At 40.0% G+C, this 17,209-nt stretch overlaps 2 protein-coding genes across 4 annotated transcripts in view; both read right to left on the bottom strand.

Annotated features, from left to right (window-relative positions):
* Positions 1 to 30: 30 nt before the first annotated feature.
* On the bottom strand, positions 31 to 12,197 carry agpat5 (1-acylglycerol-3-phosphate O-acyltransferase 5 (lysophosphatidic acid acyltransferase, epsilon)). Its single transcript, XM_003441119.5, has 8 exons — positions 11,979 to 12,197; positions 11,180 to 11,249; positions 10,980 to 11,095; positions 9,108 to 9,197; positions 8,062 to 8,152; positions 6,980 to 7,141; positions 3,447 to 3,570; positions 31 to 2,018 (listed from the first exon to the last, which is right to left on the bottom strand). Exons 1-8 carry the CDS (start codon positions 12,195 to 12,197, stop codon positions 1,793 to 1,795), a joined length of 1,098 nt encoding a protein of 365 aa, XP_003441167.1. The 3' UTR covers positions 31 to 1,792.
* Positions 12,198 to 14,957: 2,760 nt separating this feature from the next.
* The window catches only part of mcph1 (microcephalin 1), a 34,398-nt gene continuing 32,146 nt past the window's right edge, over positions 14,958 to 17,209 (bottom strand). For 2 of the 3 annotated variants that reach the window (XM_019366398.2, XM_025897295.1), the window contains exons 14-15: positions 15,534 to 15,771; positions 14,958 to 15,439 (exon numbers count right to left, since the gene is read on the bottom strand). In XM_019366398.2, coding sequence (XP_019221943.1) covers positions 15,387 to 15,439; positions 15,534 to 15,771 — 291 coding nt within the window. In that variant the 3' untranslated portion in view covers positions 14,958 to 15,386. The remainder of the gene's footprint in view (positions 15,440 to 15,533; positions 15,772 to 17,209) is intronic. The other variant, XM_019366399.2, reaches the window with a different exon arrangement.

Genomic DNA, 17,209 nt, shown 5'->3' with positions numbered 1-17,209 from the left:
CAGTAAGAGCAACAGAGAAGAGACAACTTGCCCAGGAAAACCACTTTATTTCATTCTCACCCAATTTCCATAACTTGCACGCATTAAAGGTTTCACCATTTAATAATAGTCCTCAAGTGTAAATCAATGCATTCTTAGAGCAAAATAAGCCACTATGAACTGTAGACAGTGTGGCCGCATGCTGCAGTGAGCAGCAGCTCCAGCAGAGAGCGTCTGTGCAGTCACCTGGCGGAAAAAAAAAGAGCCACCGTGGCGCTCTGTGAGACGGCCGAGGACCGACTCCTCCAAAGAGAAGGCACGCATTTCCAAAAACAGTTGGCATTTAATACACTGTCTACACAGAGTTTCCTGATGAGTTATAGTCAGAGCTCGTCTGGATAAAAATGACTAGAAAATGGCTGACAAAGGTCATTTAAAAACAAGGAAGGATTATTCAAGTGAGGTATTAGAGCAAGATGTAAATTACTATACCATCCACACGAGGAAACAAAACACACATCAGGCTACAGGAGGTCGTAAATACGTAAAGTGACGTGTGGAAAATGCAATGCTTTCATGGTAAACAACGACAACGGACACACAGTGCATTTCACGATACAATGATGTTTAAAATACAAATGGCTTTGAGTGCACAGGAAACCTGCGATATACTGTTAAGATGGCTTTGTCAGCTTTTTGTTAGGTAGACAGACGTGAACCTTGACACGGTAATAACAAATGCATATAGAAAAGTTATGAATAAACAATTATGAAAGACATCAAATCAGTTTGTTTTTTTATAACTCAGAGGAACAAACACACGTAAAGTCTCTTTGCCGTCATCGACAACGTATTGCTCAACTTAAAACACGCAGAGACGCTCTCAGTGGGACGATGTGGAAAAACAAAATGCAACAGGTTTTGGCAATGACTGACGATTTTAAAGGTGAAAGTAATGATTTACATTGGTGGAACAAGTTCACTGACAGTCCTCCACTGCGAGCTCAAGCGGTGTTTCTTGACAAAAAAGGCTGAGCTGAAAAGAGAAAAAAGGGGGAGGGGTAGTCTTTCACAGATGCACATATATACTTGTTCTTACGGCTACATTCAGTCAGGAAACAAAAGATGAATATTTAAGATAAACAATGTAGCTGGTGTCACCCGTATGGGCCCGTGTAGAGGACTGCAAGTTGTTCGACCAATGTAAAAACCAAAAAAAACCAAACAAACACAAGCATCACCTTACACGAGGGGAAAAAGTGCATTTCTTCCTGATATGAGACTTGGCATGAAACAAGACAGACATTACAACCAAAACCAATAAATCAGTGCACTTAAATGATCAATCAGCAGCAGGCTGTGCTCCTTAGTACAGCAGCCAACTGTGATCGTTGCATGTGTTTTAGAGTGCTTGGCACACTTTGCTCTCAGAAATAATTAGAACTCTAAACTGGCCAAAGACCAAAGAAGAAGAAAACAGCATGCAAGGATACTAATTTGGCTAAATCCGATGAAAGGAAGGAGGGGTTATTTTAATAGAGGTATGAAGCTATTTCAATAACTTTTGAGGAATATAATACTTTAACAAAAGGTTTTGTCATTTCAGGTTGGGGAGGGAGCAAGTAGCACAAAAGGCTAACATTTCTCAGTGTCTCCGGTCAAACAGTCAAACTGGAAAACAAACAAAAATATCTCTGAGCCTCTTATCACATACTGCTCTGCATCTGGAGCATACATTGTGTCGCGATACAGGAAAAATGGCACCGTCTCGAGTCTTTTGTGCGTCTCATCGTGGCAGACTGGCCCCGATTTGTTAGGGAAAAGCGTTCACCCACAGCCAGCCCAGCAGCGTCCCGCACACCCAGGTTCTCACGTACAGCTTCCTGCCGTTTTCTGTCAGCAGCATTGGCAGTGTCAGTCCCCCAAGGATGACCACGGAGGGCAGGGTTTTCGAGAGATTCAGCGGAGAAGGTTTGCCCTCACCGGGGAACTTGCATAATTTGTCTGAATCCTGCGACTCGTAGAAATCGGTCAGCAGCCTTTGAAAAGACAGAGTAGTCTCATGAAATCAGGATGAGGAGGGAAAAACATTTGAGACCATTTTTGTCACTTTCACGTCTTTCTTACTGACTGAGAAATCACACGTGGTCTGTTATACTACAACAAAGGAATACCAAAACAAATAAAAACTGAGGTGTTTTCTTGTCGTTAGTATAACAGTAAATAACATTAAAGTTTATTACAGTGGGTTCACAGAAAATAAAATATTTTCTGTGAATTTACAGTCCAGGTAATGAGCTACCAGTACTTTTATATGCAGTTTTACACCTTTGACTTACTAAAGCAGAATTTCTTCATCATGTAGAAAAAAAAGACTCTTTCTTAAAACACCTCATGGATTAAAATGCGTAGGTCAACTCTTTTTTTTTGAAGCAGAAAAAAAGGGGACATTTTTTTTCTTTTTTACAGGTTATGAAGCAACAAATTAGCTGATCTGGACCACTTAAACTTAAGTGTACTTTGACCATGACGTAAATTGAATTTGACACCACTGATCTGGACCCTCTCTGTCCGTGCCCACATGGAAATGTCACAAAACCATTATTCAAATGGTTTCTTCAGTCTTCAGAGATAATGTCACATAATCACACTAGAGAAGCCACAAAAGGAAACCTTACTTTTCTATGTTTCTCACTAAAAATGAATAAGCTATCTGCAACGAGCTGTCAGTGTGAAGACAATTTAATTAACGAGTAAATCGGCGACCACATTTGACCCATTTGTACGTGTGCCTGGAACAGCCTTTTTTTTTTTTTTTTTTTTTTTTAACTTATTAAACTGTGTGCCATGAAGCAACTGTTGTCACATTAAGTGAAAAAAATACTTATATACAGTTTGTTGTCCACAAATACATAAAGTCAAAGCCACGTTGTGTTCTTTCACCGTCACAACCCTTAGACACGCTTTTCTCAGTTTGCTAACATGTGTAATTGTTTTTTGTTACAGGTCATTTGTCATTAATGTCTTTTGTTCACAGGTCTTGATTAACAAACGATCTTTATCCAAATGAGAAAGCCTATTAAAATAAATGATTTATTAATTATTAACTTCATAATGACTGCCTGGTATTGTTTTATTAGTAATTAATTAGTTAGCATAGCATAAAAAAAAGACATATAGAGTAAACAATTTTGTTTTCTGGCTGGAAACCTGTGAAACAAAACCCTTTGCTATATTTTACTGGTTGAATATTAACTTAATACTGTTAATTTATTCTAAACACAGAAACACACAGAATTTAAGGTTTATCTCTCTGTAGCACTCTCGGTGGCGCACAAAAGAAGTCATTCTGCAAAAACACCTCACAGCTCACATATTGACTAGATGACATGCAATTTCAACATGATTAATTACTCCACACACACGTGCGTGTACATGCTCTCACACACAGGCACGCACACACTCACCGGTCCTTGATTTCGAAGCGATCGTGCAGCCATCTGCGGAAAAACGCCGGCTCTGAGGGAATTTCTTTTATGTCCACACGGTCAAAGTGTATGTGGATGCGGCGGCATTCTTTGCAGAGGAATTCTGTCAAAGAGAAAAAAAAATTAATCCATAAAAAGACCAATCAAAAACAGGAAAATCCTGTCAGTGCAACGTCACGTACAGTAAACGCTTAAAAACCAACACGAGGTGACAGTGATGGACTGGAGCTGCTGTGATGCAATTGCCCAGTAAAGACCAGTAAAGGAAGGAAGCTTGATATCATGAAATCACTTAGGTGAAGGTAATTCCAAAACAGTCACTGGTGTCAAATCACAAGACACAAAAGACAAAACATCTTTCCAAATATGATAATTTAATGTTTCAGTTTCAACTTTTCTTCATACAGTGTGTTAAAATTAAACTGTCAGTCTGCACTTAAGCAAAGAAACAGAAAGTCACACATCTGAGGAGGTCATATATAAAAGCGTAACCAAGTGTGAACGCTCAAGGCTGCTCGTCTATCCCCGGAGACCTTCAAGTTCCTGTTTCCACAACATGCAATATCATCAGGAAATGTGGCACTGAGGCCAAAAGAGGAAACTTGATCGAAGTCGGCAGCGAAAGACTGCTGGAGAGAGCACCTCCATCAGCGGCTGCCCGGATTTAAATTGACCTTCGCACACAATGTGTGCCAGTTTAACGAGCGCCGACAACTCTGTGACGGATGAAAATATTTTTACTGTAACGCACAATAAAAACGCCGGAGTCATTCTTAAGGTGCAAAGCAGTGTTGGTGCATTTCCTCCTCATGCTTGCGGGGGGTTAAATCCTGTTTTTGGGTTTCTTGGCTGCAGACACTCGTGTTTGGCACCGAGAAGCTAAAAGACTCTTAAAGCGTTTCATAAATCAAAGCTCAATCTCAATGACTGCATGTCATGTGTGTTTGAGCAGAACAATGCTGCAAAACAACCTTTAAAAAACAATCACCTGGAAGGGAAAACAACTCTGCTGTGAAGTGACAAACAACTCGCTATGATCCAAATATCTTTAACAAATAAAAACAGAGAGGGAATCTTTGATCTCGCGAGTTGAAAGAACAAACCGATTGCTAACATGAGCGGTGCAGTTACAAGTTTGACCATAACATTTAAAACAAGGATGGTCTTTACAATTTTGCCTCCGATCACGCCGCCACAGTGGATCTCAAACAAATAACGTGTAATTAACATGCAGCCTTTTAGCAGGAATTTGACGGCTTTAACAAATATTTTGCATGAGCCGTTTTTATTCAAAAGTATTTGAACAAACTAATCTCATTTCTAATTATAAAGGACTGATTGTAGCATGTGGACCACAGATGCCCATGTCACAACATTGCTGCCACCATGTTTGACAGGTGGTCTGAGCTGTACCTTTCCTTCTCCATACTTTTCTCATTGATACAAGTTCATGTTTATTTCTTTGGTCCAATATTATTGCAGAACAGACGCTTTTAGAGGCTTTCTGGCAAAGTGTAATCTGTCCTTCACATTCCTGAGTTCGCTCCCCTCTGCACTTGCATTCAAGAAGGTGTTTGACAATAACACTCCTGCCTCCTTGAGAGTATACTTTGTGTGTGGTTACATGTTGTGAAGTTGTCTTTCTCAACGTCATTGTGCACTTTAGCCGTCTTCTGTGGTCTTTTAGGCCTTTTGTTGGCCGGTCTTCTTTTTAGCAAAGGCAGCTGGCGGATTGTTGATTTGGACACTTAAGACTTCTGCCGTCTCTCTGATAACCTGACAGCCTAACAACAGCCTCGCTCACGTGCACTAATATCTCTTTGGCCCCTTATTTACAATCACAGTGAGAAGCTGTAAAATACTAAGTCAACATACCGACTCATCTTCAGATATCATGTCTCCTTCATTTATCATAAAAAAGGGACGGGGCTTCATCTGGCCATGAAACTGCTTGTCAGTCAATTGTCAAACTAATTTTGAGAATGAAAAATTGGGAACTTTGTATAAAAATTGCTGTAATTCAGAAACACTTCATGGATTTTATTATTTTTCTCTCTTATTCCCTTTCATCTAGAGCTGAACATATGCACTTCAATCACATCAACTGATTTAAAAGCTGCGGTGAAGTACAAAAGCAAAATTACAAATATGTGTAATCGTATGCAAGTAGTACTCCAGAAGATAACATAATTTGTAATCGCTGGTAACAATCAAGCATTTGTTCTTAAGTTATAATTTAATCAGTTTAAAGATTTTTGTTGTTGTTTTTAATACACTCAATAAAAAAGGGGACATAAAACTTTGTTATTTGCAATAGCATTATCCAGCCCCCCCCTTTCACAGTCACTGAACAAATTGAAGTAACCAATAAGTTTATAAAGTTATTTTTAAATCAGGTACATTTTGGCTGCTACGATTTTTTTTTTTTTTACCATGTTTTTGTGACTACGAAGAAAAAGTCGTGGACCACATGCTAATGTTGTTGTAGCGATGCAAGAACCACCCCTCATTTACAACTATCAAAACAAGAGGCCTCCCATGGAGGCACTGAAATGACTGCAATCAAATCAACAAGCCATTCTGATTTGAATAGTAATTCTGCAAACCAAGTAAATTAGTTTTCAGCAGACACCAAACGTGACACACTCAAATACAGCTTAAAGATAAACCACAACCAGCCACAGAAACACCATGATTCATTTTTTAAGATAAAGTGAATGTACACAATTAATCGATAGTTGTTTTTGTTTAAAAACATTACCCGATAGAGAAGAACGGCAGAATAATGTGTTACATTTAATATTGCGAATTTGTTTTCTTTGTTGCTTTATTTTTTAAGTAAAACAGGAATTGGAGCAGAAAATATTATAATTTATATTATGCAGTAAATTACTAATTTATCCTCTCAATTTGCAGCTATTAAAAGGACTACAGAAATATGTTGAATGCTAATTTAGTCACCCTGATAAAAAAACATTTGCTTTGGCAGCCTCGAGTCACTTCCAGCTCCTTGTGAAATCACCACCGTCACCTTCACCGCATGAGGCCAGGAAGTGCGTGAGGACAGGAATGCTTTTCTATTCTCTGTTCTGTTTTCTAGAAACACACAGATGTTTATTCCTGAAACGGGATGTTTTTTTTTTTTGTTTTTTTTAACTCATTCAAAGAGCGCTTGTTGAACAACTGGGAACACGGAATAATCAAAGGCTCCAAAACACCGAGTCATGTTGTTTACAGGAAGGTGTGACTGTTAATAGGTGATGTTTGCTGTGTGATTAATTACCGGTGGCGTCGTTTACAATGTTGAAGGACTAATAATACTACGTGTGCGTGTGTGTTTAAGGATGCACTGATTAAGAAGAAAGCAAACTGAGGTCGCTGTTACGGGCAAACCAAAGCATATCTCGTGCAACAACAACTGCCGTCTACAGAAATAAAAGTGCGCGTAATCAGCTGTAACACCAACAACAGAACCCCCCCTGAACCGCGTCTAAAACAACATGCCTGCATACCTGGCATCGCTGGTGCAGATCTCCTCTGCCCGGAGCTGTCCAGCGTTCCCTCGTAGGCCACTGTGACGTCATACACAGCATCCAGGTGGCCCTTCATAGTATCGATGGCTACGTGAGCTGCTTTCATTCTGGGTGTTAGAGTGTGCTTCAGGACAGCGAGCCCTGTGAAAAATATGTAGAAACCGTCATAAATTTGTTTCTTATCAGCCTATGCAAACCAGTGTTTTACATATTACAGTCCTGGTGTCTTGGTGATTTATGAGCCACGTAGATGCCTTCCCATACACGAGTGTGGATGGGAACCTTTGTTGTGCGCCATCTCCACATCTCTCCTCATTTCCTGCCAGCTCTACTGCTCTACTGTAAAACAGGTGACGGCTAGAATCCCCCACAAAATGAAGAAAAACAAATGTGAATGTGGCTGTTTGAGATATTCACAGCAAAGCGTGGTGGATCCTAGGTTGGTGTGCCACCGTCCTCTGCTCACTAATGCCACACTAATAACAGATAATGTCATGTGCACATGTCAGCTCTCCAGAGCGATTTATTTGGATTAATGGGGGAAGGTGATATTCAGTGCTGAGGCCCAGAGATAGTCTTAATCTCTGCAGAATCGAGGCTGTTTGTGAGCAGAAAGCAGCACAAGCCCCTCAACTGTTTCAGTTCATTGCACTTCATGGTGGTGCCAAAATAGTAAAAGCTGGTGGAACGTGGATACTTCTCAGCACAGCACCAGTATTACAATATTTTTTATTTAGTGAGGTTTTCATTTGATATGTTTACTGTTCCATATAATCTATGTTTTATATTCATGAGCATTTATATAGCTTTCTGAGGCCTTAATCCTACTGAATCCGGTTCTGCTTCTAGTTTTATACAGTTTTTCCTCATTTGTTATCACATCTAAACTTTAAAATACATTAATCTGATAACGCTCAAGAAAGTTTTATTTGCAGGTTATGTTTTAGTGGCCAAAGAAGGTCACAGAACTAAATTTAAGTCAGCTGTTTTACTGACTGAGTGGGCTGAACTGAATCAGTATGCACAAGTACAGCAGTGAGTGGCTGCTATCCTGACTCTACCTTCTTTCGCAGCAAAAGCCTGACTGTCAGCGATAACATTCTTGAGGTCTGGATTATACCGAGTTCCTTCAGGGAAGATGACGAGGTACATCTGTGAGGAGAAAAAGCACATGAAATCAAAGAGAGTTTTCTAACAAATGTACTATTTGTTGAGAAGGAAGCTGTAAACCCAACATTGTTTAGGCTTAAAAGAAAACCTGATAAAATGTTTTCATTATCTTGATTCATACCAGTTTAGATTCCAGCTAACCTGAACACAAAACCTGCTTCCCAGGCCCCGGCTGTATCTGATTCATCTACTTTTGCCCAACCTGTGCCGATGCCTTTATGACAACATTTGCACCAAATGAAACTATGCAGCAGTTTGAACCAATGTGAATAACTGGCATCCACAGCCAAGTGGGATTTACTGATTCCAGCCAAACCAAACCATTTGTGAAAATTTGTGTCTTCATTAATATGATCGTAAGTTTCTTTTCTCAGTTTCCAAATTCTTGTTGCATTAACAACTGATTATATGGGCAGCAACTATCAGCAGTGAACTGTGTTGCACAGTTTTCACAGTGTGCCTTTTGGAAACCATGACGACTTGTGCTAAAACACACACATACGCACAGGCAACACTAATCCCCCACAGTCAAATCCAAAAAAGCGATTAAAAGCAAGTCCTTGCACGCAACAAACACACAACACAAATGAATCTCAATACATAAAAACGTCCAGTTATCCATTTTGATGGAGTAAAAACTGCTGCCTGTTTCCCATGGCAGAAAATAAAACATTTTACTGACACAGAACAAAAAAAACGTGAAATATTTATAACTTTAATTTCAATTACTATCTTGTTTTTATAAATATTCCAGGAGGTAAAAAAAAAAAAAGTGTTGAAATGGTAATAAGCTTCAAATGACCTTTGAACAAAACATTTTTCATTTCCTGTGTTAAGAATATAATTACGTGCAATTTAAATTTTGAAGCCTCTTCTGTTTCAACTTAAGAGACAAAAAAGATTTACATTTAGGAAATATTTGAAAATGTGTAGTTACCGGTGCTCCACGCTGAGTCTGAGCAAGGAGCTTCTTCCTCATCGCCTTTTCATTGAACTTTGAGCTTCGTTTCACATATATTCCCCCGTGCTAGTTAGAAGAAAAAGACATCCGAATGAGAAAAGGTCGCAATGAAAGTGAGTCAAGTTATCTGTACCACCAGGAGCAGGCTAGTACTGTTTTGACCATGCAAGTCTGTGTGTGTGTGTGTTTGAGAGCAAAATGTGGGCAAAATGTGGTTCCTGAGATATGAACTGAAGTGGGAACTATCGAAAAGGTGGTTTTGAGCACATTAATAGAGTAGCTGTGGTTCAGGTCTACTAATCAGAAGGTCGGTGGATCAATCCTCGGCTCTGCTCAGTGTCAGAGTATCCTTGGGCAAGATGTTAACCCCGAGTTGTCCCTGATGCATACATCACAGTGTTGATGTATTACAAAACAAACAAACAAACAAAAAAAAAAGCATGTATGGAAAAAGTGCGTGTATGAATAGAAGTGATTGGGTGAGTGAGACTTAAAGTGCTCTATTGAGTAGAAAAGCACTATATATATGTTTATAGCAGAGATTTTTTTTTTAAATGCTATGGAACAATTGTGCAAAATGAAGGCTGCGTTTAGAGATGGGTTTGGTTTGACATTTGTGTTTTCATGTAGCTCCAAAACTTCTTAACAAGTACTCTAATGAGTACTCATGGGTTCAGAACAATTGTCTCTTTCCCCTCACCCCAACCAATGGTCTTGGATGGCTGCCCCTTCCTGAGCTTGTTTCTCCTGTAGTTTTCTTCCTGTTAAAAGGGAGTTTTTCCTTCCCACTGTTGCAAAGTGCTTGCTTAAAATGGGTTGTGTGATTGTAGGAACTTCTAATATTGTACAGTCTTGACCTTACAACATAAAGAGCCTTGATAAGACTGCTGTTATATTTTTTGCGCTATATAAATTTATTGTAATTGAAATCAGTGATAATGACCATTACAGATGGTGTGACCCCAATCCTAAGTATGGTCTCTTGGCTTAGGTGTGCTTTCATCAACAACAAACTGAGACTTTGGAGTTGAGACGAAAGCTTTGTTACAAACCATTCACCACACACAAACAACAAAAAAATTATTGTGTCAAAGACTCTTCCTCTTTTAGACATCATTCTCACATGTTAGAAGAGTGTTTGTGGTAATCACCCGGCCACACTGGGGTTAGCCTTTTTTTATTCTGAGCTGAGCTGAGGCTGCAAACAATGCAGCGCATTCAGAGACAACTCCCTTCCACTCTTACAGAGAAGAAGCGCAACTTAAACATGTTGATACAGACATACACCTGGCAGGCATGGTAGAATCGTTTTTTTTTTTTTTTTTTTTACTTCCCCCAAACCAGCCCTTATATCCATCTGTGTATGTGTGTGTTGTTACTGTGGCAAAATATGTCAGGTTAACTACTTTAGCAGGAAGTAAGACAAAGGCACACACCATGACGTCTTAATGATCCAAGATAAACAGACGAAACTTTACAGGTTAAGTTCAAATGGAATGCCAACGTTGCAGCACTGGTGTAACCCATGAGCACTCATGTTGTATAATAATGCAATAAATATCAGTCACAGTGCCATGCTTTTATACTCTGAGCTCTCAAAATGCTTTACACAACTTGCCCCATTCATACAAGCACTTTTTTCTACTCAAATGCTTTTTATATAACATTCACACACATTCATACTCCAATGGTTGCATCGGAGAGCAACTTGGGGTTAGTAGTATCTTGCCAGGGACTGGAACCACCAACCTTCCTGTCTACTTCCTGAACTACAGGCACCCCAGATTAAGCAGCTGGTCTCTTCTTAATCTTAAAAATGACCTCCTCATACTCACACAGATACATTACCTCAGAGAAATACCATCCATATAGCGGCAGCCACTTGAGTCCATCTTTAAGGACATATCTGACATGACCCAGAGCGCTCTGCCTGATGGCAAGCATGTCAGCAATGATCCAGTCAGCTACAACAAAAGAAAAGGTTAGATGTTTGAATAGTGCTTTACATTGGACTACATTTTATAAAGCTTGATATTCAGATTAAGTACCTGTGCATTGATGATTTGACAGGTAAACCACATTCTCCTTGTTCTTTGGTATATCTCCATAAATAACAATCTACAGAAAAAGAAAAGAAAGCAGGGTGAAGGCCGTGTACATGTCAGCAAAAAGCTGAACATAAGACATAAGGGACAGAATCGGCCTAGCAAAGATTCCAATCCAGCCCAGTGGATGGCAGTTTTAGACTTAACTGTATTTTCAGTTTTAGTTTGACTTCACAGAGCGAAACAATATAAATGTTAATTTTACATCACTGTAAAATTAACATTTATATTGTTGCATTAAATATTAAAACTTGAGTCTTTGCAATGAATCCAAAAGAATTTACTCAAACACTACAGCACATTTAAGAAGGCTCCATTTGATGGTACACTGCAATGAATTTATGACATTAATCATTTTAAAGGCAAAGGTCAGCCAGCTACACCACTGTACCTGCCCTCAGTAAACACACGTTAACGTACGAAAACCACCAATTGTTCTAGGTGTGGCAACAGCAGTGCCAAAGAATGCAGACTTTCTTGCAATGTATCTGGTCCATCTTGTTCACTGGGCTGAATGTGTACACACACTCTTACAATTTTATACATTTACCCCAACGGTTTTAACAGATACAGAGACCTGAAAAAGTGCAATGCTCTCCACAGACTTTAATCCGCTGTAAGTTGAAAACCTGCAGACATATGCATCCAGAGGCAGCTGTATCTTAAGACAGTCTGTTTTTCTATTCATAGACTAGATATTAGTGGGTAAAATAACCCACACACAGAGTGGAGGATCACCCACCTCAACTCCTGTGTAGTTTTCAAAGAAGAATAGGACCATACTCTGGTAGATGCAGTACAACCGGTCGTCTATTTTGTGGTACAAACTCGATGGTAAGATAGTTGACAGCAAGCGCCAAGCCCCCCATGACAGCAGATAAGCCGGGGCTGTCCCCAGCATGATCGTAGCAGGAAACCAGTACCGCAGCGAGTATGTGTGCACAACCAAAGAGAGCAGCATGATTGCACCTCTGGCTCCACTGAAGTGGCAGAAAATCCCTGAAGTGGACTGTCAGCGCACGCCGTGATTAAGTAGCAGTGCACCCTGGGTATCCCACAACACACCACACCTGGCCCAATTTCAGCACACCTGTCCCGACTAGTCAGCGGAGGAAAAGTGATCAAGCTGCAGCAAGAAGGGAGTGAGGAGCTAGTTGGCTAAAGCTAATTTTAACCTTGTGTGCAAAAAAACGCAGTTTGTCAAGTCGGCTCAAGCGCTTAAAGCCATACAGCAATGCATAAAATTAAACTTCAGTTATCAAATATTAGTACGGACATCTCAGGACAGCAAACCGGAACACGTCCTCAGCCTGAACTCTGCACGTTTACTACAAGTTCAGAAAAAAAAGGCATTAGCTTAACTACTCAACGTGCTCGCCAACACAGGAAGTTTTACCAAACGCTACATTTGACATAAAGTATCTTCTCTAATCGGGGAACCATGACCAAGTCAAAGCCAAAGCTCGACCCTGATGCTAAACGGAAAAAATATTTCCTACTTTCTTTTCTGGGTCCTCATCTTTACCCGATTAGCTGTTCTCAAACTAGCTTCTTGCACCGCAAATGTCACACACACGCCTCCCTACGCAATGACGCCGGGTAAAACCGACTGGCCACGTGACGTAATGGGGGCCAGCCAATCAGCGACAGTGCACCACGAGACCCATATGTTGTAATATTAAAGGCGTATGCCGCGTTTTTGGCTTTCTTTCCAGCAAAAAGCCTCATTTTTGTTCTCTTGTTTGAGAACATGTGGCGTCAAAAGTTATCTCAGGACACACGTGGAGATTGCTTAATATGATTTGTGAATATATTAACGCTATTAGTACTTATTTTTAAAAGTAAAGATAGTAATAGTAATATTTATAGTTGGAAATATAACAGAGCTTTCTGTTTATTTTATTTTAAAGGGAAAATGCACGTTAATTAATAGGAACACTGAGGCTGATGATGTAAATATTGGCAGATTTATGCAGGGGATGTCTGCAGTGCCTGGTATACTAGGTTTCTCTTGCTATCTATACACCAAAGATACAAAAGCATCCCTGCATACCACACCACAGCACATATCTATCTACTGCACAGTTCCTGCAGACTTATTGGCCGCTCATCCACAAAGCATAAATCTATTTTACCACATCCCAAATGTGCTCTATTGGATTGAGATCTGGTGACGGTGGGGAACATTTGAGTACAGTCATGTTTCAGAAACCAGTTTGAGATTATTTGGGACACTGGGACACAACATTATTCTGCTGGAAGGAGCCATCAGAAGATTGGAACGCTGTGGTCATAAAGAGATGGATTTAATTAATGCTCAATTGGTACCAAGGGGCCCAAAGTTTTCCAAAAACATATCACTCACACCATTACACCTTGCACCCTGAACTGTTGATACATGGCAGGATGGATCCATGGTTTCATGTTGTTTACACCGAATTCTGATCCACCAGCTGAAATTGTGACTCATCAGACCAGGCAAAGTTTTTCCAATCTTCTATTGTCCAATTTTGTAGAGCCCATGTGAATTATAGCCTCAGTTTTCCATTCTTAGCTTAGAGGACTGGCACCGGATGCAGTCTTCTGCTGCTTCTACTTCAAGGTTCAATGTCTTGTGCTTTCAGAGATGCTCTTCTGCACACCTTGGCTGTAATGAGTGGTTGAGTTACTGTTGCCATCAGTTAGAAGCAGTCTTGCCATTTTCTTGCCAACTCTGGTTTCAACAAGGTGTTTTATCTAGTGTGAATATTTTCTTTTTCAGACTATGCTCTGTAAACCCCACAGAGGGTTGTGTGAGAAAATCCAGTAGAGAGGCAGTTTCTGAATTACTCAGACCAGCCCTTCTGACACCGACAACAATGATATAATCAAATCACCTTTGCTCCCCATTCTAATGTTTGGTTTGAACATCCACAGGTCATCTTGACCACATCTACACAGCTAAACACATTGGGTTGCTGCTATGCGATTGGCTGACCAGTTACATTTGTAATAACACGCGACTGAACAGGCGTACCTAACAGAGCCAGTAAGTTGTTCTAAAAACTCAGACACAGGAGGACATGAGGCCAATTACAAACACAGAAAATATGTTATTTAGGTAGGTGGGTATAGTATGCCAGGTATGTGGTGCTTATTGAGAATAGACTGAAAGCCCAGACCCATTTTCTGGCATTTGAAAAGTATTTACAATCCCTTCTAGAATATTCTTTTTTTTAATCATCATCTGCAGATGATGATAAAATTTGCTAACCTAACAGGTAAATGGAGTCAAAATTTATGATGCTGACTTTGGCGCTGCTCTTTAGTTTACTGAGCTTGGTATGAAGCTCCAAAAGTGATCAGTTAAAATGGCACACATCTTCCATGTATTAAGTGTGTGTTTCTAAAAAATTGTGACAGTTGCATTTATCCATCTGTATTTATGTTAATGTGTTTATTTCCCTGTCTGCTGTGAAAAGATGATAGGTGTCAGAGTCCAAGCTGTGAAACATCAGGCTTGTCATCTATCATCCAGTGCCCCTGCTGAGTGGACTCCAATCACACTTCTTCAGTTCACCGCTGAGTTTTGACCAAGACCAAGCTTTTACTCTCAAAGGAGTAATCATTTCATTACACTACAACAAATCAATAATACATAAGATGACAAACAAGCAAAGAAAAATAAGTTATTTTTATTGTACATTTTGATCCAGGAGTTCAGGAAAGAAGGTCCAAAATCCATTTTTTGTAAATAAAGTATTTATTCAAAAGAGATATTGCAAAAACATTTATAATCACACAAAATTTACCTTTTAATTACAATGTCAAACTGGCTCATTAAGGATTTCTAAACTCACATTGTCTTATTTTGTTCATTTTTACACAGTAGTGCTTGCTGCTTTAACCCAGGACAGTAAATAAGTAAGTAAGAAAAACAGTGTTTTAGGTTTCACAGTAACTGAGATTTTTTCTTATTCAACAGTCCCAAAAGGTAAACAAAAAATCTATGAACACAATGAAAGATAAGAAATCTGCCCAAGATGAATACTGCATGGAAGAAATGAGGTAAACTATTCAATCGCACACCGTCACACATTCAATTGTTAAAACTACACTTCATACTCCGAAAAATAGGAAAAAGAGAGAAAGTAAGAAAAGTCAGTGGTGGTCACTCCAGCTCATAGTTATCGTATGACAGCTGCTTCAGATGTGTGATACTGTCTGAAATAAAACCACACAAAACGAGACAAAGTTATTAGGGACATGCTATTATAGTGACATGATAAATCACAGAACTGAGCAGAATATGTCTCACCCAACACCCACTGCTCAGACAGGATCCTGCTCCCCTCTGGCCTCCTGCCGCTGTATTTCCCTATGCAGATTCCCGCCTGCCGCACAGTTTTGCAGACTGTCCCTCCACAGAGCTCAATCAGCTCCACCAGGTTCTGCGTGGGCGGCTGCGAGTGCTGAGACACAAACATGGCAGGCTGACCTTGGAACAGGTCCTGCTGGTGCTCCCCAGCAGACAGGTGCCTCTGGAGACGACAGATCTGTGAAGAAAACTGACAATCAAACGCTGCACTGGTGCACTGTTTTTACTATGTTTTCCTGTTTCAGAAAATAAGCTTGGGACCTTTACGCACAGCAGCCACTTAGACCCACGTACACCTGAGCACCTCTTCAAGATCAAGATAAAAAAAAATTACATCTCAGCATCACAAATAAGGTATAAAGGTGATTAAAGCAACTTTAAAGACAGCACGGTTGCTGCTGATGTGAATTTTTTGCAGACAACCAACTTCAGGCTTTATAGAAAAGGTTCTGAAAAAGAGAAAATATCCAGTGTATTGCAGTTCTCTTTGTGAAAATACCTTGTTCATGCCAGAACGAATGGCAAGACTGCTTCACTTGGGCTTTAGCATAACTGAGCACAAAACATATCAGAAGTTGAAGTAGATGAGCTACAGCAGCATTAGACCACACCAGGTGACACCTCTATCAGGTAAGAAGAAGAAACTGAGGCTACAATACACACAGGCTCACCTAAATTGAACAATAGATGATTGGAGAAAAAACTTGCCTAATGAGTTTTGGATTTATTTTACTACATTCAGATGGTAGGGTCAGAATTTAGTATAAATATCATGAAAACATGGATCCATCTGCCTTGAATCAACAGGTCAGTCTGGTGTGATGTGTGGGGGATCCCTGAGCCTGTTTCCGAAATGACCTGACCTGAACTGAATATTGTCTTTACCCATTCTGGCCCCCTTAGTATGAAGTGAGTATCATTTAAAGGCCACAGCCTACCCAAGCAGTGTTGCTGACCATGCCCGTCCCTTTACAATCACTGTGTACCTATCCTCTGAGGACTGCTTCTGGCAGGATATAGCAGCGTGTCACAAAGTTCAAATCATCTCAAACTGCTTACTTGAACATGACAGTGAAATCACCAGATCTCAGGCCAACAGAACACCTTTGGGATGTGAAGCAGTGGGAGATCAGTGGGACATCATGGATGTGCTGCTGAGAAATCTGCAGCAAGTGTGTGATGCTATCGAGTTAATATGGACCAAAATCCCTGAGGAATGTTTCCAACACCTTGTTGAATCGGTGCCATGAAGTAGTAACGCAATTCTGAAGGCAAAAGGTCTTCCAACTCATTAATAGTAAGACGTAACCTATGACGTGCCAGTGAGTATATGAAGTTAGTGCCAGCAGCTTATTGGCATACCTCAGCACAAAAGCTGGAAACAAGACTTAGAAGCTATTCTGGCTCTTTAACAGCAAATCCAGAGTTCATTAAAATGTTTTGCACAAAAACAGAAGTGTAAAAGTTACAGCTCTGCATGTGTGGCAGACTTTGTTGTCTGCTTCTTGATGCTGACTCAAATAAAGAGACTCCAGGAATTAATTAGCATAGTAATGACAGTTTTTTTGTAATCCAACTTCTGACAGTGCAAAGAGCATTACTCAAAATGTCTAAAA

The sequence above is a fragment of the Oreochromis niloticus genome, linkage group LG13 (genome assembly GCF_001858045.2).
Source record: "Oreochromis niloticus isolate F11D_XX linkage group LG13, O_niloticus_UMD_NMBU, whole genome shotgun sequence".
Taxonomy (NCBI): Eukaryota; Metazoa; Chordata; class Actinopteri; order Cichliformes; family Cichlidae; genus Oreochromis; species Oreochromis niloticus.
Note: the sequence above shows the minus strand (reverse complement) of the source record. Positions and strands in the feature narration are given on the sequence as shown.

Coding starts and splice junctions, on each gene's coding strand:
- agpat5 (XM_003441119.5), bottom strand. CDS start 12,197: ATGCTGCTCTCTTTGGTTGTGCACACATACTCGCTGCGGTACTGGTTT. Junction 11,250..11,978: donor AAAACTACACAGGAGTTGAG/GTGGGTGATCCT, acceptor CTTTTTCTGTAG/ATTGTTATTTATGGAGATAT. Junction 9,198..10,979: donor ATGGATGGTATTTCTCTGAG/GTAATGTATCTG, acceptor TCTTCTAACTAG/CACGGGGGAATATATGTGAA.